General features: G+C 39.3%; 1 protein-coding gene across 2 annotated transcripts in view; it reads right to left on the reverse strand.

The window, feature by feature from the left end:
* The window catches only part of COL4A2 (collagen type IV alpha 2 chain), a 147,253-nt gene that overhangs the window by 83,498 nt on the left and 39,527 nt on the right, over positions 1-24,228 (reverse strand). For both annotated transcript variants that reach the window (XM_021545583.3, XM_021545584.3), the window contains exon 4: positions 15,230-15,310. In XM_021545583.3, the coding sequence (XP_021401258.2) occupies positions 15,230-15,310 (81 nt within the window). The remainder of the gene's footprint in view (positions 1-15,229; positions 15,311-24,228) is intronic.

Raw genomic sequence — 24,228 nt, forward strand, 5'->3', positions numbered from 1 at the left:
AAGCTTTCTTCTTGACAAGTTTCAGTTCTGAAAGCTAACCAGCCCAGCAGCTAGAATATGTGAACAAACTAGAATAGTCCTTTTTGCAGGACTTCAACCAAATTGTGTCTGGTGGCAATAGCTGCAGTCTATTTGCAGCCTATAAGGCTGGGGTGGGATACACCCCACAACTTACAGAGACCTAAAGCAAAAGGGATTAATTTGTAGCACGTACATAAAAGGGATCATGTACTTGCTTAGACACAGGTAAACTGACAGAGGCTATACAACCCTAGGAATTACTAGATTTTGTAAAGAGGGATTTTTGAGGAAGTTTTTTCTTTAACTAAATAGCTAGTTAAGGGATAAGTTAAAGTTTGACCTATATTTCACTTCATGACAAAAATAGATTATAATACTTGAGACAACATGAGCTGAACAATCTTTTTCTGAAAACTGTGGTATATGTTTGAATAAACAAATGGCAGAAATAGTTGAACAATTATAAACTGATACTAGGCATTGAATTTTATTATTGGAACGCTCCAAACTGAAAATGAAGTAGTTTTCCACTGGGTATGGATAACAGCTCTGCAGCCTCTAACTGCAGACACTTTCTGAGATCTTCAACAGAATGTGGTTTGGAGAACTGGGAACATAAAAAGGAAATTACAGTATAAAAGATCTCTTCATGAAGCAAAGGATTCACAACTGTCTGCAAGAGTGTTCCAGTAACTGTAAATACATGACAGAGACGTATGTTTATCCCACAAAAATGAAAAGGACTCCTGTTGATTTAGTACACAGAGGCAGGAACACATTTAGCTTTACAATTATGCCTCATTGCAAGGAGGGTTTATTTAGCCAGTTGGTACTCTCCTTCACACCAAAACATCTTTGAAGTTACTAAAGTTACACAACATACATAAGTTAGGACAGTTCTCTGTCTGGTACTAAGAATAGGTAGAGGAGGAAAATCCTTACAGGGACAAAGCAGAACACAATGTCTGTGAGGGAAAGAGTAAACAACAGCCCAAACTGCAGCTGTGTAAATGCACCAAGCCACAGCCTCGGCTGACAATATGATGTGTATATTTATTTATACCAAAGTGTTTGGCTTTTATAGAAAAAGTATGCTTACTGAGAATGTGATTTAGTGTGTAGTTAGTTTTGGTAAACATAAGGGGCCAAACTGCCATGCTCAGGCAGGAGATGCTGAAATGATACAGAAGATTTTTGCTGATTAGATGTACACATGACTGATGCAATTAGCATTGTATAGCAGAAACTATTACTTGATAAAACTATTACTGTGGCACTAATGTATAGCCATCTTTGACAGCTATAAACGTACCTTACCAGAGAGGGTAGCACTCCTTTGGTAACAGCACTGGACATGCTGAGGAGGGACAGGCAGGGGGCAGGAGGGTCTCCATCCCCTGAGGGGGAGCATCCCCACCCCTCTGCACGTTTCTTGTTCTGTACCACAGTGGGGCATGGGCTGAAGTGTCCTGCTGAATGCTGGCACCAGGATCACTTGCAGGAGTAGCCCAAGGACACTCTGTTTCTTCCCATGGATGCTTCCTCATGAAGTAACCTGATCGTCTTTGGTCTTGGTAGTCATGGATCCAGACTAGCCCAAACAGACTTGCTCTCCACTTCCCATGTATCTGGAATAGCTCAGGTATCTTTAGAGGTATGACACAGAAGGATGTTGGCAGGAGAAGCAAACCTGTTCTCTAGTTCACTTGACTAAAGTTACCACTGAAGATCAGGCCCCAGACATGCCTGATCCCATGGAGCTGCCCTGCACCTTTAACATCACTCCAGCACATACCATTCCCTACTCCAGAGATGCTTGAGCCATTGTGCCAGATTAAAAATATGCCTCTACATGCCTGAGAAAATAGCTAGAAAGATGCAGGGGTGAGCAGCTCCCTGCTGAAACACTGACTGTAGCTCTGTGCATATACCCATCCATGATCTTGGGTCTAACAGGTCTACATGGCCTAGCAGAATTTTCTATGGTGGCCAAAGATGTATCAGGAGATATATTTTGTGATGACACTTTTCAGATGGCTTTACAATTGACTAAGCAGCTGTCTTTGACATGGTTTCTCTCCTCAGGCTGCTCTGCTGTTTTCAGGGGGTTGGGAGTGTGGGGGTGTGTGTAATATTTTTCTCCCATCTCCTTCGATGATAAAACTCTATTCTGCCTCAAAAGAGTTTTTCAGTCTTTTTTCCCCTCCTCCACTGTGCTGAATTCTGAATCTCTCCATCAACTTCTCTAATTTTAATGCTGTTGTTTAACTGGATAATCTTACTTCTTCCATTTTACATTTATATTTTATAGCACATCTGTAGGATTTGAGAGCTCACTGCATGGATGTTTCAAACCACACCATAGGATCTTGGCAGTTACACATGACTTCAGAGATTTTATATACATATATCTGATGTACAGAGGAAGTACTTAAACCATATGGACCTCTCCTATACAGTAGGAAGCACAACACAAATCTTCTCACTTGATTTATTATAACCTTATGTCATTTAGCAAAACCAACTCTGCAACTGTCTGAAGGAGTGAAGCCAGCTGAGGAGAGGGAGGAGCTGTATGGGGAGCTGTGGCTCAGGCAATCCTGAGCAGTTTTACATGCCTGCAGTTGTGCAGGGCAGTTGAGACCTCGCAGACAGCACCAGGTATGAGACAGAGGAGCACAGACTCTGCAGTTTGGTTTATGAGGTCTTGTAACAACAAGAAAAACAAATGGATGTGTCCTCGGCCTGCACATCCACCTTTGCCTCTGCTCCAGTGGCAGGGGCTAAGGACGAGGAGCTGCAGGGGACAGCAACAACATCCTTCTCACACAGGGAGCCCACCCCTCCTCTGTCCTGCAGTCTCACTCTCTGAGGAGGGGTTGAAAGGCAGGATTGGGCTCATGCAGTCTAGCTTCTCCTGTCTAGGACTGTAATGGAAAGGGGGTGAGTCTCACAGTGGTAAGGGATATTCTGCAGTAGCAGCACAGTCGTATTTAAACTGAAGAGTTTCCTGTGGAAAATACATTTTATCCATAAATATGCATGCCAGTGAACACCCTCATGAAATACTGGAATAAGGAATATATATGGGTCCAACACCCACAGCGTTGTGTGGTTCCTTTGAGCCCTTTGCTGCTGGAGTCCCTATCCACTGGAAAGAAGCTGTCACTGTGGCCCTCTGCATGATGCTACAAAACCTGGAAGGGTTAGCAATGCTTCTGGCACCATACAAAGAGCCACATGCAAACAGCTCCTGCCCAAGGAGCTCATATCCTAACACATTCAAGCCTAGACAGCTGCAAAGACCATGACATCCTGCATTACAGGAGGGAGACCTCATCTCAGAACCAGCTCCCCTCATTTCTCTTCCAGGCTATCAAGACAGGAAGTCCCTTGTAGGAAGCCTTTAACAGATAAATGGTGGTGAAACGGAAAAGATGTTGCATGCCTGAGAGTAGATAACTGATAGTTCATCAAAGAAAGAGAAAAGTACAGAGTCTATAAACTTAAGCCAAAATGTGATTTATAGAGAAAAAGGGGTATTTGAATCAGACAAAATAATACAGACAAATCCAGGTCTTTATTTGACTGGACAGAAAGTCTATACAAGTTGCCATACTCTGAATGGAGTGAAACAATTTGTATTGGGGAGGATAGCAAGTACAACTTTCTTTTTTGCACTTACACCTATGCTAGACTTTGCCAACAATCTTAGGGACAAATAAGCCTGCTTTAAACAAGTTTATAAGGGCTAATAACATACCTTTAATGAGTGATATTGTATTTAGAAAAATTAGTTTTGCTAAGTAATAAGATAAGCAATAGGTAGACACAGAATTTCATTAAACAACCATGACCCATACTGAAAAAAAACCAAACCAAAGCCACAAAAAGCCCCAAAGTGCTTTTCTTTGCTGGGCATCTATGATAGCAGTAGACAGAAAGGAATTTTACAGACTAATACAGTCCTTTCATAGAAAAATAGTTTTAGCCCATAGGAGAAAAAGTGCTGCATGGATGCTTTATTTGTTTGGGCTTACAGCTTTATTCATTGTCTAGAGCTGTTTTCTGTGCCTAAAACCACAGATTTCTATCCTTCAAGATCTTTCTGCGTGCTCCCAAAGTTCATAGCTAATGGTCAATATAATATATTTTAACATTTGTCGTCCTTTTCCAGATACATGTAATGGAAACACTCAGGTATACTTCAACAGTCTGCTTCATTATGCAAAGACACTGAAGATAATTTGGAAATCTTTTGTACTAACTGAGGTTAATAAAGAGCATTTATTTTCTCAAGTGTCAGTAAGAAAATGCTGAGAACAGGCTCAGTCTGCCTCAGCAGATACTGTTTGAGATGACAGCCTGCCCATTCCCACATTCCTGGTCTCTCCAGGTCAGACTCAAAGGATTCCACTAATAGTTTGGTACTTAGCAAAGCAGACAAAAGGAAAATGGGTCAATGTTACTTGCTCCCATGTGACAAAAATACAGAAAATAGAAACAAGCACCATTTGAGAAATTTGTAAAGCCTCAGACATATGTCATGAGAAACATTTGCAATCTCTGGAGTATAATTTAAGTGCTAAAGGATGACCTGGATTATCCCTCTTGAATGCCTGTGTGAACTACCCAGTCACAGAGTAAAACCATCATCCACCCGCTGCTCTATCTTTAAATTTCTTCTCACAGTAAGCAGAAATTGCAAAACTTGGCTGAAAGCACAAATAATACTTTTGTGCTGTAGTTGAACTGTCTCACTGCTAGAAATCAAAATCTGACAGTCTTACCAAATGGACAACACATTTTTCTGAAACCAATACTGACAGTGCATTGCATTTCCTTAATGAAGTGAAATTCATATGTGAAAACCAAACAAAAAGATCAATGATGCAGAATCACAGAATATTCTGAGCTGGAAGGGACCCATAAGGATCATCCAGTCCAACTCTTGAGTGAATGGCCCATCCAGGGATCAAACCCTTGGCATTATGAGCACCCCATGGTGGGATAATTCTACCCACCGGAGCTGACACATGTATATACATACACATATACATACATACACACGTACATACATACACACATATATACATACACATGTACATACAGGAGAATGTGCTGTGCTATGCAGACACTATTGACCCGAATGAGTGGAAAGGTGATGAGTAGACACTCATGACATTCTCTAACTTCAGGTACTTATTTTCTAAATAAGGTAAAATATACTTGCAAGATTACATAGAAAGACAGGAAGGATAAAAAAAAAGCCATTCAAGAAAAAAGTTATGGCATTATTTTTATATGGTTGTGAATTGCATCCAAAGGATTCTTGTCTCAACATTGGCTATTATTACCAAAGTTAACTTTGCATTATTCATCTCCAGCAAATTTCCTTCCTATTAGTTCTTTGCTACAGTTAACTTTTCTAGAATTGAAGTTTAAGTCTTGTTTTATTTTCTGAAATAAAATGGTTCTTGATTCCTTACTGTGATTTTTCTTGTATTTTCTCTCCATCTCTCATTCAAATTTGTGAAATGCAGATGTTCAAATACACTCTTAAAAATGCTGCCCTCAAAATAAATTCCTGAAATATCAGTGCAATACCTTCTCAATTTATTAGCAAACTGCCATAAGAGTTGTTTTTTCAATGAGTGTAACAAGCCCATAAATCAAAAGATCACATAGGTAATGCAAAAGGCATCAGATGGTGTCATTTCAAATGGAAGGACTGAATCCACAGTGCAAATAGTTAATCCAGCATATTGACTTCGCTCATAAGTTTGTTTAAACTGCAACCTTGGTATTCATTCTGATTGATGACACGAATTCTTGAGCTTTGTCCAATGCTGTTGAATTGTTTTCTCATCACACCAGCTGAGATTGCAAACGTTTCTGATACAAGGTCATAGAAGTATCTGCACAGGTCCAACCTGGGGCTTTAGAAGGAAGGTGCAGTGCCTGCATGAATGCTACATATCTTGCACTTATTTTGCTGGAGATAATGTATGTCAACCCAGGGAAATTTAAAATTATTAAACTGAAAATGCAAATAAAAAGGTGAATGTGTCCTTTTGATTACTTTTAATTAAAGTATCATTCTTCTTTTCTTGTGTACAGTTCTGTACAGTTGATTTGAAAAGGCTTTGAAGGAATTTTGCTTTCAGGGCTGGAGCAAAAGGCAGGGAGTGCAGATTGTTACCATAGGATGGACTTTAAAAATCTATTCATTTGGATTACAAATAAATACAATTCCTATACGTTACTTATGGAATCAAACAATGTTTCATATTTGGTTGAAATAATAATGTTCTGCAAAAGACCGAAAGGGTAACAAGGAGTGAAAAAATAATTTTTGGTCAATATGCATATTTTGTTTGATTTGAAAGAAAGTCTCCATTTGAGTTTATTTTATCTTTCAAATATTCTTCACCATGTTCTGAACATTTACGAATGAAAATGTGATTTCTGTGTGAACGCGTAATTGAACTCCTGCATGTACTGAAACAAAACACTCTGCTTTGCTTTTTAATATATCTTGCATTTTTTTATTTGAAACATATTCTGAGGAAGACCTTTCACTACATCCCAAATCTCAGATTTTGTGCAGAATGCATAGATGGGAAATGGAGCTTCTTGCTCATGGGAAAGTTATCTAATCTCCATCCACCAGTTCAAAAAGATCTCTGATGTTGATTAAACATGTATAAACAGAGCTTAGGGAAAAAAAAAAAAAGGAAACACACATATTTCATTCAAGAATATGTCAAGACAAATGTACTAAAGGACAGCAATTAGCAAACAACATAAGTATCCCACTACATGGTTGATTAATTTTCAGTGTAGCCCAGGTAAAGCAATGTTCATTAAATAAAACATTAGATCATAAAGATATCAAGTTTCAGACTGACACAAGTTCAATTTTTGTCAAGCAAACCTGTACACTGCCTGCCTTTGCTAGTGAACTCTAAAAATTTTGGGCCTATTTGCTGTTAACAGTTCATGCAATTAAGCCTTATACCAAAGATTTAGGTGCCTATGGAACAATATCAAGACTTCAGGCATTTGTATATTCTGGCAAGACCTTGTAAAACTGAGTTTTAAAAGTATAAACTTAAAAAAAGCATTCATTTGAAACCACTCTCACATACATGTGCAAAAGAAAACTGTATGCATGTATCTGAAAGTAGAATTTAGCTTCACACTGTTAAAACAGATTTTGCAGTAACACTTTTCCTGTCTTTTGCAATGGAGCTGCTCTCCTCTATTACCTTGACTACACCAGTCTTGATTACAGCATTGAAATAATGAAGAGTGTCATCTCATCCCATGTATAGTGCTTACTAATACCATAGGCACTTTACTTTTAAATCTGTTACCATTACAAAGACCTCTTCCAAATACCTTCCCTCAGAGGGCAGCTTTTCCTCTGGGAATTTTCCAGAGACTTAACCTTGGTCTATGAAGCAATGTGAGATTTTGAAGCACTAATTTTTGCTACTTATATCCATTCTGCTGCAGAATCTGACAACACTTCAGTAGATATGGGATCAAGTTCACTCCCAAAAGTTTTTATATGGCAAACACTGGAGAGCAAATAGGACATTTTCCAAACCATTTCCATCTTGCTGACCATCAAAAAAAAACCCACAAAACTTTGACGCTGATCTAACAAGAATTTAGGGGTTGTCAGTCAGAAGGAAGGTGGATGATCAGCCTGGAGCCTCTGATAACTCTAAGCTCTAGCTGATTATAATGTCTGCTTGATGTGAGGACGCTCCTGGGACAGAGTGAATCTTCCAGGAGAGGACAAAGCAGGTGACGGCAGTAGGAGGTTTGATGAGTTGATGCAGAGAGCTGGATTTGGAACAGGTGAGAGGACTGAAAGGCTTGCTAAGTGCAAAGGGAGCAGAACCCATGGGATGGCCAGATAGGAATTTGTTCTGCTAGAAGGGACTGGTGATCAGTGGTCACAATTCTGTATTATACCCCTCGTGAGGGAAAGTAGAAGAGGGGTGTCCAAGGGGGTTAACTCAAGGCAGCTGTGTGAGAGACTGAGGTCCTGGCCAACCCCGTGGAATAGGTAAGGTAAATAACACCATTTACAATTCCACTTGATTGGTGTTTGCAACAGAGGATGGTCAAAAGCTCTAAATGCTTCTACAGTAGTGCTAGAAATGTAAAGAATAAGATTAATTATGGAATTATGCTACCTGGCAATAAATGACAACCCTGATATAAGAGGAATCTCATGCTGGTGAAAGGAGGATAATCAGTGCCATACATAGACTAGTTCATGTACATTACAGGAATGATAGAAAATAAGATACAGAGAGGGCAATGGCACAATATGTGAAGGCTACAACAAAGCGTTACAGAAAAAAATAGTCAGGGAGGAGGGGAACATTAGGAGTCCTTGTGGGTGGAAATAACAGAAAGATAGAACTTCATTTGTATTTAGGATTCCTCTGTTCAAGATGCCAATAATTAAACACTCAGTGAAATTAGAGAAGCTGATCAACTAAGTCAGTTTGCAATACTGGCCAATTCCAACTACCCACATACTCTGAGGCACAATACCTCATCCAGATGTGACAAGGAAATAAAAGTTTTGGACCCACCAACTGACTTTTTCTTAGGATAAGAAAAACACCCATACGAAAGAATGCTGCTCTGGGTTTAGTCTCAAGTACTGCACAGGACCCGCTTCAAAAGGTTTAAGGGAGAATTGCTCTGCAAGTGCTTCAAAATATAACTGAATTTAATGTTGTAGTGTACTGGGATGAAGTAAGCCAAACAAATACCTCACAGAGATATCCAATTTCAAGAAGGGGAAATACATAAAAATCACAAAAATAGTAAAAGCCTGAAAAGCAGTCAAAAAGGCAAGAAGCCTAAAGCAACCTGGAGCCTTTTCAAAAACACTGTATTAAAAACCCCAGTAAACTATATGTCACATATCAAAAAGAAAGTAAAATGTTTCAATAAAAACCCTACACAGCTAATTAAAAAAAAACAAAACAAAAAACAAAACAAAAAATAAGGAGGCTATTGTAGGCAAAAGGGTTGGCATTTAAAAAATTTTTGAAATTAATAGGAAAGCCCATAACAACCAAATCAAGAATAAATGGTAACTAGGATGGCCAAAAATGAATGAGAAAATTTTGCAGAAGATAATCAAGCTGATAGTAAAAAGTTATTTAAAGGAAAACAAAAAAGCCATCAAGGGAAATACCACATGATGCCAAGGGCTCATAAGGGGCACTCGGGGATAATAAGGCCATAGCAGAGAAACTTAGTGACTTCTCTGAAGAGGTCTTTACTGATGAAGGTACTTGAGAAGGTCTCAAATCTAGGCTATTCTTTGAGACAGAATAATTTCAGATAAGTATGAAGGAGTAGTAGATAAAACAGGTAAGGCAGGTGTTACTGATTGAACGCAAGTGTGGACATTCACCTACGACTTCTGAAGGAACTCAAGTGTGAAACTGCAGAACTTCTGGCCAAAGTGTGTAACCCAACATTACAAACTGCCACTGAACCAGTGGGCTGGTGCCAACCAAACTTCCATGTGGAAAAGGGGCTCAAAAGGAGACTTTGAGAACTGTGGGCCAGTTTGACTTTCTTTCTTGGCAGTGCAGTAGTCCACCTTAAAGAACACAATAACTGAGCTCAAGGATAAGCATGGTAAAGCAAGCCTTAGTGACTACAATGTATTTGGATTTTCAAAACTGTTTTTATAAAATGCTTCACTGAAGCTTTTAAAATAAATTATCTTGGGTTGTAAGAGAGATGGTCTTATGAACTGAAGGCTGTTAAAGGATAGGAAGAAAAGAATAGTACTTGATAGTCACATTTCAAAATGAAGACATAACACCAGCGGGTCCTCTCAGACACATGCTGTAACTGGTTTTTGCAATGATTCCAATGGCAACCTACAGAAGGGATGAAATGTGAAACATCTGAGTCTATAGATGATACTAATCTCTCCTAGGTTGTTAAGTATGATGCTGGTGCTGAGGAACGGGGAGATCTGGTGATTTCTCATGCTGGGAGATCCAGAAGGACCCCACAAAATTGGATGGGTACAGTTCTGGTCTGTCACAGAAGAGAAAGTAAGGACTAAGGGCTACAGCCTCACCTTCAAAAGAGATCCTAAAAAGGCTGTGACTCACCCTTTTGGATAAGAGAAAGATGAGAAGAAATAAAACTGAGATTTACAAAATTACGGAAACAGTGAGTAACCTAAACACAGACCTACTTTAAGTCTCCCAGTACTGGAAATAGGCTGTATTTGATGAAACCAGAGGGAGCTTTTCTTAGAACAGGTCAGACAGTGATTTATATAATTTATATCATGTGAGTAGTGCCACTGGAGGTTGCAAAGACACACAGTTACAGTAGCTTTTAAAAAGGATTAGACAAGTTCAGGATGAAACACAGATACCGAAGGAACATTCAAACTGGGTTATCTTGGGTACAAGTGAATGGACTGCAGAAAATTTCCAGAACTCAGTGCTCCCTGTAAATAGCATCTCTTACAGTAGTTCACTTTTGGGAACAGAATAGTGAGCTAGATGAATTACTAAGAAGATGCTTCTAGTGTTATTATTTTTTGGAGGAAAAAAAAAAGTAAATATCAGAGTTCATCAGATATATTAGTTTACACCAACATACTTATAAGGAGCTACTATCTTTATACCAGCTTGGAATCCAGTTAATTATGATATACAAGAATTACACTAACAGTTGATAAAATTATTTTATTGGATTTAAACTTTTCCCTATAATATAATAATGGAGTTGACTTTAGAATATTCGTGTGTTCTATTTTGTTGTTTGTTTGTTGTTTGCTTTTAATTACAAAGAAACACATCTAAATCTAGCCCATGTGTTAAGACTTAAAACTTGTATGGAAAATGCTTGCAAGCAAATATCACACACTATTTCCCAACTGTGTAGCATGCAAAAACAGACAGAAGTAATTATAGGTGTACTGGTAATAGCTTACCCTTGGCCACGGCATTAGTGAAATCAATCTAACAGCTATCTGTAAAGGACTTCTAGTGAACAGTCATGTCAGTCTAGGTTAAAAATAAATGTTTGGGCTTCCCCAAGAAGTGGCCTTTATGGGGGAGACACAAAGCTGCCTTTTGATTTCAGTTTCCATCATTCCAGCCCCTTGCAAAAACAATGGCTAAATGGCTTGAGCACTGTTAGATGCTTGACTTGGGAAGTACAAAAGAGTGCAATTTCTCACTCTATAGAAAGATCAAAAAGATTTCTGCTCACTTCCACTTTCTATAAAGCCTTCTAGGCTGGTTATGAAGTGAGGCTGATTATGAACTTCAATGAGTCAAACAGTTGGCCATTGTACTGAATGGAGTTATCATTTCCTACATAAGTGCATTATTGTTTAACAAATGTTAAGGCACATATATTGTCCTCTGAGCAATGCAAGGTTTGCAAAGAAATAAATCTCAAGATTTTAGGAGCTGCAATAAAAATCTTGAGGAGTAAGGAAAGAAAACCAGTTTTTAAAAAATTCACTTAATGCAGGCTTTCCATTTCATTCAAAACAGAATTTCAATACCATATCAGTGTTTCCCTTTACTCTTTTCTCTCATACCCAGGCATCTGTGTACTCCTTATATTATGTTCTCCAGATGTACCTTAGGGAAAGGGCAAGTATCTTGTTGTAGGAGAACAATTCAGGAGAAGTTGCCGTAGAAGAAAATGAGAAGATGAAATATGTCTCAGGGAGAAAAGTCTGCTGTCTTTCCTCTGCCTTCTCACTCTGTGTCCTCCACTGAGGCTTATACTATGGTTTCTTGCCATGTGGATTTGAACACTCCTTCCTTTGAAGCTCCTTCAGGAGCTTCGATTTGCACTGCAACTCCACTGAGTTTTTGCCTGCTGTGAGAAGGGGAGATGAGGCTGAGGCTGGTCCCAAAGCTTATTCCTGCAGCCCCAGCTCCAAACATCTACTAGATGCAAGGTATGGTCAGATAGACTGATATTTGTAACCAGCTAACAGTAAATACGACAATAAGTAGGCTGCAGTGAAAAAGAACAAAGACTAGAGTGTCATTAAAGACTGGGAAAAGCAAAACCAATTTACAGAAGAAACTCTTTCTACTATGAAGATGTGAACACAAAGCAGGACTGGAGGTGGGAACTTCAAGGGGATCGTGTATGGCCCAAGAAACAACTAGCATTTGCTGTGAGTTGCAAACACAGTTATCAGCAATGTCCTGATTCTCTGCACATTTGGATTTGATCAGCTTTCCTCTTGGGAATGAAGAAAAAAGTGCCATTTGCAGGTGTTCTCACAGCCCTGGGAGCAGCTCAGATGAGAGGCAGGAGGTTGCAAGCTAGATGCTGCTTTTGCTTAGCTGCAGCAACTCCCCCACCACTACAATGGGCAGATGATGCTTCTGCTGTTTTATTTTTCTGTTCCCACTGCATTTCAGCTGTGTCTGAGCCCAGTGAAAGCTGCAGGGACAAGCCCAGCCAAAACAGAGTAGAGTACCCCTTTCCAGTAGGCCTTCTAGGTGAGTGAATTGATTTGTACTAGGTTGCCTTTTGCCCCTAGAAACTGCTGCTGTGAAGCAGCATTCAACTTTCCTGTGCATTGTGCCTATCCTTACCAGTACTGAACCAAAAGCAGCGTAGACAGTAGCACAGGGCTTCCAGATGCCCTGCACCTGGAGACCTGGCCCAGACCATCCAAAGCCTGGATGAATCTCCACATATTTGAGAGTGACTCTCTGCCTCTAGCAGAGTCCCAGGAGATACCAGTGGGCATATTTTGCAAAAAGCCCTTTTTTATAAACAAAAGTTATTGGATTAAGACAACAAATACAACTAAACCTATTTCCTTAAATGCTGTATCTTAAGACTACAATGTCAACAAATGGAGTAGAAGAACACATAAATAAAGAACAGGCATTTCTTCAGACCTTTACTCCTTTCATAGTTTGCAATTGTGTTTACCACTTCAATGTATTAACTTAATTCAACAGATGCTGATGTGCATTCAGTAGCAGCAATTCAAAGAAAATGCTTTTAATTTGTCTGGTTTTAGAGCTGTAGCAAACAGAGGGTGAATTTCCAGAGGATGGCTGCAGACCTTGCAGTGCTGCTCCTACCTGAGTTCCAGGCAAGTGGCAGCTCTGTGGCTCCTGGGCTGGAGAGTCACTGCAGAAGCAGGCTCTGACAGACTACTTCAGGCACTCTTACAAGTGCAAACACGCAGGACTTCTATTGTGCATGCAGTGAGTCACCTCAAACAGAGAATGTATGCTGTGCCAGATTATACAGAGGTTTTGTGAAAATAAATATTCCCATTGAGGATTAGCATGAGACCAGAAGCTATGGCAAACTTGACTAGACTCTAAAGGCCAATCTTGTTCCTGAAACCAGATGTTTAACAGAGGTTGTGACATCTGAAGAGATCAGCAGACACAAAATAAAGGCAGTGTATACTAAATCAGAATGAGGTATATAATTGCAGAGGTAAAATAAAGACAGATAAAATACGATTTTTGAAGTGTAAAATTCTTTAAGTCCCTTTTCCCAATACATTTTCACATCTTGCACAATTAATGACAAGCAGTAAAATATAATTTGTGTTGTTTAACATAGCCATTTTCTCTTTTTGAGTATCTATTTAAAGGGAGGCCAACCTCATTAGTAAGTGTGTTTACTTACTTCCCTGAGGTAAAACTGAGAATGGTAAGCACATACATAAAATCTGCCCTCACTTTCCCAAACTAGATAGGAAGCAATTCACAGGGAGCTTCTTCCCTGTAGCACCTGTTGGCTTCTCTACAGTGGTATTTTCACATTTTCAGGTTTTCTAACCCATGCAGTTAGTTTTGTTTAGCTACCTCCCTTTTCTTTCACACTTGGCAACTTGAAATTCAAGGTCATTCAGTCAATAAGAAGCATGAAAAACATTTCAGTCAGAAAGTTGGTAATTTTGCAACAGATATTTTCATGAACTGTAGTGAACATCTTACAGCATCAGTTTTTGATTTTCAATCAAAAGTGGGAAGTGGCAGAAGGCACTTGCCAAACTTCATGTGCTGGATGATAAGGGTAAAGCAGTAACAGCTGGAGTGAGCCCCTTGAGAAGCTGTGTCTCAGGGGATGTCTTGTTTGTCCTCAGCTTCATCAGGTTGCTGTTGGGTCATTGTAATGGAAAGCAGATCATGAGCATCTCATGCTCAGGCCATGGGAGTATAACCATTACAGTCCTCATGGCATGGTGACCCCAGGATCATCTGACTTCCATGGAGACATCAGGACTTCTGGTAAACAGCAATGTTCCTTGCCTCCCACCTACACTGTGACTTTCCTACCACCTCTCCCTCCACTCAGACGTGGAGTCAAGCTTGAGGAATGCAATGGGAATGCAATGGCTGTGTGGAGGGAAGGCAGAGAACTGAAAAATCTTAGGAAGTTTGTGATAGCAGAACAAGCACATGACCTGCCACCACATCTCTTGCCTGACCTATTCTTAGAGATGGGTGGATGGAAAAGGCTGAGTCACTGTCTCAGCTGCAGAAGACCAAGCTGTACAGAAGGAGCCTGCCAGCCAGGGCTCCAAGCCATACAGGATAGGAGCCCTGCCCTATTTCTCAGTGCTCTTTGTGGCAGGTGGTTAATCCCCTCCACCCCATCTCCTTTCCTCTGCCTCATTCCTCACTAGTCTCCACAATGAAGAACAGACTATCAGCATCAACATAATGCCAGAAATTCTAAACAGTTCTCTTTCAGCGGGGATTTCAGGTTTTGCAGGCATGGTTCCCTCTTGCTTTAGTGGAAATCTCATAGAACCACAGAATTATTGAATCATTTAGGTAGGAACAGATCTCTAAAGTCATTAAATGTCTGTATCCCATGCATGTATGTGGTATCTTTTCATCATTCACATCTGATCAGCTTGTCATGGCCACCAGGTCCCTTGGCCTTCATCTTTGAGATAAGTGCATGCTACATATCATAACAAGGTATTCATGACAAAGCATTTCTTCAAATATACAAGCCTGTGAGAAGGTAAGATGAAAAAAACAATTTTTTTCTGAAAAAGAATAATGATTTTAGCACTCTTAGCAGTCTAGTGCAAGTCCACCTATAGCAAATGATATAGCATTGAACTTGTACCATCAAGAACAATCTACAGGATAAAAATGTTACTTACACGGCTTCCTTTTTCAGGGAAACACTGACATCCTCCACTGCAGTCTCTGCCTCCACATGGTCCTGTGTACTTCTTTCCACCCTGCAAACCAGAACACACACAAAACAAAAGTTAAAAGGTATCAGCTAGAATATCTGAAACAGTACAATCAGCTTTGATTAGCAGACTTGCTGGGAACTGCTAAAGCAAAGACCAGGATCAGATCTAGGATTTACAGCTGAAACCTCTTTAATACATGCTTAGAAGCAACCTTGTGTGGCTGTCCAGTTCTTGGAGATCAGCATCAAGAAATATAATGTTACTTCATTTATTTCCCTTAACATTTTCAAAACACTGCAGCTCCATGCTGAGCAGTATGCCACGTATCTTTTCAACACATGCAATAGATATCGTATCACAGAAGTGCAGCTGCTTGGATTCTTGAGGGACATGGACTAGGTCCTAGGTCACAATGCAGCACATCCTCCTATGCATGCTCCAAATGGTTGCTGTATTTTGAAATATTTATTGGTGGACATAAAGGAAGATGTAGGTATCATGTTCAAAATCATGAGCGCCTGCTTTCTCCTCTTCTTTGGCTACCTATTCTGGAGGAACAAAAAATTTGCTAGCAGTCAACCACTGTGATTTAGAAGTCACTCCCAGCCGAAGTAAATGTCTTCAGTTACATGTCTCCTGCCTGACCAAAACCACGTTCGCCTGGGCCACAAATATATGGATCACAAAATATGGATCACAAAATATTTCCGCTCCAGAGAAATCCTTGGATGGACTTCAACAGGCAGGCAAACTCAGATTATATTCCATGCAAGTGCCTGCACAGAATGCAGCAGCCACAGTCAGTCTTGTTCAGAAACCTGAACAGCAGAGATCCTGTGCATGCTGTGGTGTGACTTTTATAAATGTAACTTAATGATTAGGAATGTTGTGAAGACCAGCCTGTAGCCCACTGGAGCTCAGGGTTTTGAACTCGGAAAATGACCCAGCAGCCTAGTAAGTAATCTGGGAAAGGAGGAAGGGATTTCTCATCACTATTTCTGAACCTGACTTGGCCCACAGTGAATAATTAATACAGTCAGAAGAAGAAGAGAGAAGGACTAAGTCTAGTGGCTACAGGAAACCGAATCCCTCATTCAGGGCATTTCACATGCACTGCTCCTCAGATGAAACCTCAAGGCAACCCACCTATAGGACACAGAGTCAGGCTCCATGTCACTTGCTCTCTTCCTGGCTAAAGCAAATGGTGCCTTTACTTTTCTGCCTCCTTCAGAGCTTGAGCCCGTCATCTCTTGAAAGGGAGGTGAAAGGGATATAAACAAGGCTCCAAAACAGGACGGGTGCTCTGAACTGCTATGTTGTTTCATAAATAGACAGTGATGCTGCTATTCTTGCCTCTAGGGATAACTTAAGGAGCTAAAACAGAGAGGGGACCAAATCTGCTGTGTGGCTCTAAGCAATCCTCTACTCAATACCTGAGGTTTTCTGGTCACATTTCTCAGGTATCCATTTCTGCCTTCACCCAAAAACACAGCTCTGGGATTTGCATACCTCCCTGGCAGTCAAATGAATAAAAAGTATGAAGCAGGCATCAAGTATTACCTAAGTCCTGCTTTGGTCATATTTGTACAGCAGACTCTTAATCTTACGACATACAGCAATACAAAGTTCCCAAAACAAGTTTTTCTGCTTGTCATGAGAAGGTTCATGTCTTCATTTAAGTGCTTTCGTATACTAAAACACTTTTGTTTCAGCTTTATACTTAATTCTCATGTTTAATTGAAGAGGTAGGGTTTTCATACTGATCAAAGCAGTCCACCAAACTGAAACCATGCCCTGACCTAGGTTAGGTGCTTTATTCAGGAAAGTATTTCATGGATGTAGCAGAGTTCTGTGTCATATTATGACTTCTGCTTTATGTTTAAGCTATTTTTTAGAGGAAATATTATATCAAGACGATTTTATAAACTCCAGCAGTTTGCTCAGGTTGGTCCATTTTTTAGTTAAATACCTGGATGATCACAAACTCACTATTTCCATGGAGTTCATTTCTTATTAACCTATTTGCAGATGAAATGTACATATTTTTCTCAGTATCCTTAATTTAACAGAGTTTCCCCCACAGTTCCTTTTCTGAAATTGAGCATAGTTCTATTAATTTTTCTGGATGCCATGCAGATGTATGGCCTGTGTGATCATATTCCTCTGGAAGATGTGGGTGTACTTTAAGGAGAACAGTGCTATGTAGTGCTGCCATAGGTAACAATCAGTTTTGAACTTTCAGAATCTGTTTTTGTTGGTGCCGTAAACAACAGCATATCCCAGCCCAAGAGTAACACACAGATACAGTAATTTGATCATGTGGGTTTTCAGTTTTGCCTACTGAGAAAAAAATTATGAGAACAACACGTTTATTTCTTTAATTAGCAGAGTGATTCTAAATTTGGTAAACTGTTGTCAGGGAGAAATTAGAAAATTAATCAGAATTATGTTAAGATATTTGTGCACTTGTAAGAAAAAAATGGAGGAGGCTGTTAATGCTTATTTCAAATGGAAGTTCAAAGTCTATTGTTTGTGTACTATCCACCATCCAATATTTTAATTTGCATGCTGTAACAATACCAGCTGCTAATATGGGGACACAATTGTTTTCTTCCACAATTTTAGGAAGCTTTTTTTTTTTCATTATTTTCTCATTTGGTATTCTTTTATGCACAGAGATTCTGCAGATAATGAAAAGAAAAATCTGGAAGATTCTCCAAAGGTAGGGAACATAATTGGAAAGCATTTGAGACTAGCATTAATATACCTCTTCTTGATTATACTTGGGCTTTCTTTATTACCTAACTTCCACCTCTTCACTTTTCAACTGTTAGTGGAATGACTCTGGGATCTTTTAGTCACATGCAGCATTTTCTACTATCTTTCACTAGCATAATTATCTAGAATATTTATAATTTTTTGAAGATCACTTCACTGTTGATTGACCTTGCATTACTGGGGATTACAGTTGAAAACATTATGATTTACAAGCTTGTTAATAAGTCTGTTAAGGACTCTTGTAGAACTTAGCTAAAAACAATTATACCCATGGGCTCACAATTGAGATGAAGGGAAACCAAATGGGCATATATCAATCAACAATTAGAATTCAAGAAGCCTGAAAGTTTCAAATTTAGCAATGGACAATGTACTTTGAAGTCCTCAACTATTTATGTCCTAAGGAAAACAGATTTCTGGGAACATAACACTTATGGTGACAACCCAATGTGGTTGTTTTGATCTGAGCAGGAGCCTTTTTGGTCAGTGGCAAGGAAAGTCAGATCTAGGACATGTTTCATCACATCCTTATACTGGCATTTAAACTGACTGACTGCAGCTCTCCCAGAAAGTTCCTACTGCTTTCTCTCAACCACAAAGGTGGGTGGAGGCTTCCATAGAGAGATCCACCCCCTGTAGAAAGTGTAAGGATGGGGAGATGAATCTCCTAACCAGCTCAGTACGCAGTTAAATGAAGACAAGTGTGCCTGCATCAGAATGATATTCTAGGATCTGTGTAATCAAGCTGGAAGAACTGGCCCTCAAGTATGAAGGTGTCTACTGAGAAGCCTTTCAGTTCCAAGTATTTCTCGTGTTTTGGATGATGTATAATCCTACTAATCTCCAAGAAGTCCAAAGTTTAGGCAGATTCTAGAAATGGGGTTTATAGGATGTAATTTAAGATTTATGCCATATAGGCACAACATCTGGCTGATGTTTTACATCACCCAGAGACTCTCAGATCTATTTCAGATACCAGAGCTCAATCTCATAGGAGAGTAAGGAGACTAGAGATGTAGCATAGGGTAACTGGTTGAGACGTGTCTACAGAGCAGATGTCCAGCTTCACATGAGATGAATCCTGTGTTAAGTGTCCAAGTCTCACCCTCACAGGAAGCTACACTCTTTGATGGGAACACTGAGTGTGAAGGACATTATTTAAGAGTTGACATATGTGCAAACACAAAATGAGCTAAACCATTGTACTGGTGTGCAAGCTTTCTGTGCATAAGGTGAAGTTGGAGAATCAAGAGTAAAATATGGTAACTCTGTCCAGAAATGTGTAACATTAATGTTCCAAATGAGACCCACAGTGTCAAGGCAGCCCTTGGAGGCAAAGCTGTCTCATTCAGCCAACTGTAATGGTAATACCGTATTACAGAAACTATTTCCTGGGTAATAGTGTCAGAAACAATAACTTTTGAGTATAAAACAAATGGGACCAATGAGAAAAAAGAAATTAAGAGTAGGTTGTTTATTTGGGATGAGTATAGGCAGGGAAATGGTAGTGCAAGGGTGGTAAAAACTTGGAAAATTAAAAAAAAAAAGATGAAGAGGGCATCAAATTAGGTGAAGAATGAAAATAGTGAGAATATACTAAGAGCAAGGGCAGGGACATTTGCAGGCAGCAGTGATGCTGACTTGTGAGCACAAGCCCACAGGAAGCCCCCATGAGGAGAGACCACAGGTCTCTTGACCAGGCATGTCCCTGTGAGAAGGTGGGGTATGAAGGGATAAGCTTGTAAGGAAAGATAGGCTTACTCTGAATACCAACTGCAGGAGCAAAGGTAGTAGAATTACAACTTAATAGTCCTTTTGTGTAATTTATCAGATTTTTTTAAAGTGATTTTGTACAAATGATAATAACAAGAAGATATAGAATTGTAATTCACTGTTTCTTGTGATGTAGTAATGAATTATTACTAATAACAACAGTGATATGCTACTTTGCCTAATAAAGAAATAATAGATTCTTAGACGTGTTTAATCAGCAAATCTTAAGTTACATCTAACACTGCTCAGGTTCACACTGTTCAAAGCTAAGCATCTCCAGAGCTGACTTTCCCTGCCACTGTGCTGGGATGAATATATTCATCATGTTCAAGGAACATGAACACTGCTCAAACAAAAGCAAGAGAAAACATGTAAGTAAGTGCCACCTATGTTTGTAAAGCTTGCATATTTGCCTAGTGTAAATACTTCTCAATTTTATGTATAGCAAGCATACAATGTGGGTGTCCCAAAATAAAAATTTTTCTGCCCTCTTGCTTTCTCATGATTTTTTTTTGTCTCATAATACAAACAATAGTATTTCTGTATTTACACATCTTCAGCCAAAAATAGACAACATAAATGCATTTTCTTTCAGCCAAGCTCTTAAAAACCACAGAAATATATATGCACTTTTATTTAAACTTTTTCACACATTAATGATTTATTTGTTGTTAATCTTGGCCACATTTAGGTAGCTGTCATTTCTGCATGCCCATTCAAGTACCTTCACTTCAAGGGCTGGTATTCTAACAAAGAACAAAAGCAACCAGAGACAGACCTCAAAGTACAGTTCTATGAGTACAGAAAGACCAGGAAATATAAGCCATTTCCTTACATACAGCTCAAAAAATAATTACGGAAATTATAATGAAAATATTGCAACTTGGAATCAAAGACTCCATACACCAACATCTTCTTTGATAATGTTTTGTATGTTGTAGCTGTGCATTAACCTCTGTGCTGACAAGCCCCATTCTGCTCACCCAAGTTTCACCAAGGTGTGTTTTAGAAGTTTTAGGAGCTTGCTGGAGCACTGGACTGGGACAGGAGGTGCTGACATACTGCGTGCCTCTGCAGTGGGGCAATGAACAGCACATTGGAGCAGAACATTCAGAAGCTTCAATTGAGGCTTCAGCCTGGAGTCCCAAGGGAATTCCTGGCATGCCTGAGAGTCAGCCTCTGTGTCAGTGCCAGGGAGACCAGGCCAGGCCACACCTCCAGTATGAACCTCTGCTTTCACATTTGACCTTCAGATGTTGATACAGACATTAAATTCAAATTCGGTTTATACAGCCCTGACTTAGAAACATTATTTTTTTGCTTCCTTCAAAAGAAAGAAGGAAAAATAAAGTAGGGGTATGACAGAACAATCCTGCTGCTGATCATCACCAGACAGAGAAGAACTTCATTGGATTCAAACGTGACAGCACAGTTGTCTTTGCTCAAACCCAACATTTTACTCATTTAAGAGCTGAAAACATTTGTTGCCTGTTACCAAACTTATTTTTCTAGAAATATGTATAAACAACCACTCAAAACAAGTATTGAGAATGCTGTCAGCGGAGAGGGCCTGGATTGCCCAGGAACAGTCCTGGTCTCTCCTCAGAGCTACAATGTCAAAGGTGCAATCAGCCATCTGAAACCGCCAGCCAACAGTCCCTCTAGTGCATGAGGCAGTAAGATCACTATGAAGACCTTTATTGTCCAGGGAAAGGGAGAGATAATTGGCACTGTCAGAGAGGAAGGAAAAGATGTGGGTGTGGATACTCTCTCCAACTGTTCTGAGAATTATTTCACTAAGAACTAATTCTTTCTTTCATATTTCAATGAGAGCCAGAACCTTTTCCAGACTGGATGCATGGCAACTAGAATAATTTAGTGCGTGACCTCAAAATCTTATGAATGTTTACACTTCCCACCAAAAGCAGGGGCCATGTATTTACATATCCTTCAATGAAAAACCTCTGGAGGACGAAACTGGTCCCAGGAAGAACACAAAGATACTTCCCACCAGCTGTATGAAGAGAGCTGGTCTCCTAAACTCTGCCTAATGGAGTCTTCCCAATGCAGTGAGAAGAGCTGTACTTGTGGAAATCAATTATGTATATTAAACTGGTGTGAAGTTTCTCATGCAGTGTATCAAGAAAACTGGGAAGCAGGATCCCAGGAAAGCAAGTGGCTTGCTTCAGATCTGAGTCCTGATGGGCATGGGAATGTTAACAAAGGAGAAGTACCCAAAAACACTACTCCTCCCAAGGACTGGGATGCCTTTGTTTGATGTTTGGGTGAGGAGAGGAAGGGCAAGAATTTTAAGTCTCCAATGCTGAGAAGACCCCAACAGACAGAAATTGGTCTTCTCAAGGGTGTCTCAGCAAGTATGTTGGAACCAGAGATGGGAAATATTAATTCTGTATCTCTCAGAAATGAAGCCGTAAAAGACTTTCCTCTTATGGACTTGCTTGTGACTCTTGATTATATGAACCTTCTGGCATGCAGCCTTGATTTGAAGGCTGCATAGTTTCATTTCAAAGTGAAATTTCACAGCTCCACATGTTCACTTTATTTGAGGTACTATTTACTGTCCCCCTTCAGATTATAAAGTTCTCTTGTTGCTGTCTGGAGACACTGCCTTGGAACAAGAGCAGAAGCCAGATATGATACAGTGTGAATTTATCCATCACATTTTCATAAATCCATTTCTAATTTTGTGGCTTTCATCCAAACATAGTTACCCAGAAAACCAGATGAAATCCAGAGTTGCTGTGATAGAGTAGGCATTAAAAAAAAAAAAAAAGCTCTTTAAGAGAGCAGGCAAAGAGTAATGCTTAAAAGCTACCTAAATATAAAGCATAGATATTTGAATAACTCTCCACAGGTCTTGCCTAGTTGTCCAACATGAGTTTGTTTGCAAAGAGCACATTTTGAAGCAAGCAGCATTTGTTGTGATACAGTTTTCTGTCAAGAAGTCTGAGAATGGAAGTCTAATATTTTACAGGTAATGAAGCTGAATTCAGCCATATTTTTCCTTTTTTTTTTCCATCACAAGGTGATTCTATGTTATGCTACAAAAGAGAAATATAAGATAGGAAAACCCAGTTAAAACACTTAAAAATGTCAAAAAATAAGAAAAAAAAGTAACCTCTATAGAAAAATATAGCATTCCTGCTTATTTTTGAATAATCTGTAATACCATGGGAAAAGGAATCCTAAAAGGCTGTCCCAGGTCACTGCATGAAAATGCTCCAGCTTTCAGGAGCTAATGAAGGAGGGTTAAGATGCAAAAGGCTTTTTTGGAACAAAATTTCATCCAGACAAGGAAGAAAAACATCATCTGGCACTTGTCCATTGGAGCCTGCCTAAAGAAATGACACATTTTGTCTTAGTCATCAACTAAGGTTTGAATATATGGTAGCAGGAGACAGGTGATACTGCAGGAAAACTAAGCTCTTTGAAGAGTGTGCAACCATGGTAAAAATGTCTCTTACGTCTTACAAAGGGGCAAATATTACACAGCCATGAAGTGATATATACAGCCCACAATGACTACAAAAAGAGAATAAAAGTGTTGCTCAGTTTTACCAAGGCCAGAATTGGGTTTGCCTGCAGAAAAAAATACCCCATAGGTATAAGCCTAGTAAGACTGAAGCTGGAAATGTATTAATAAAAGTAAGCAAAGATATCTACATCAACTATTACTATTAGTTAAGGCAAGCCCATTGGGTTCCTTGATTATAATGAGAACTCAGACACCTCCTGAATATGTAGATGACTAAATTTAGGTGACTTCATGTCACCCAGTTCTTTGCTCAAATAGGATTTTTAAGCTAAATCTGAGAGGAAGGTAAAGGATACAGCAGTAGGTAGAGTAAAATCTGTATTGGTAAGTTAAAATTTGATATCCTGTGAAACCTGATCCCATCTTTGTAAAGCCATACATTTAGAGATTTAGTGTATTGTTTCACTGTTATCTGTTCTTATGAGACAACAGACTCTCATCTAACATTCAACATGATATTCCTCATCTAAAAGGATGGTGGTCTCAGGTTAAGAGTGTTGGGACATCTTAATATGAATCTTTGTTCTAAACACGCCACCCCTAGAAATTAAATGCATCTCCACAGAAGCTACTTAGGTGGTTCCAAAAACTGTATTACAGAAGTCAGAAGTGTTTTCTAGTTATCAGCAATGAAAAAAACTCCTTTGACTTAATTCTGTGATTTTATTATGACTTGACAAAGTAGACATAATCACTTGTTAGGGACACTGAAAAGCACAGATTGTTTCTCTTTTAATTTTTAAATTTTATTCTAATATTTTATTTATGCAAGCCACAGTACTTTTTGTATTTGATCAGCCCAAGGCTTATGCAAGGTGCAAGTTAGTGGACAGTGTTATCTTGATATGTGCAG

Source organism: Lonchura striata, chromosome 2, assembly GCF_046129695.1.
Source record: "Lonchura striata isolate bLonStr1 chromosome 2, bLonStr1.mat, whole genome shotgun sequence".
Lineage (NCBI taxonomy): Eukaryota > Metazoa > Chordata > Aves > Passeriformes > Estrildidae > Lonchura > Lonchura striata.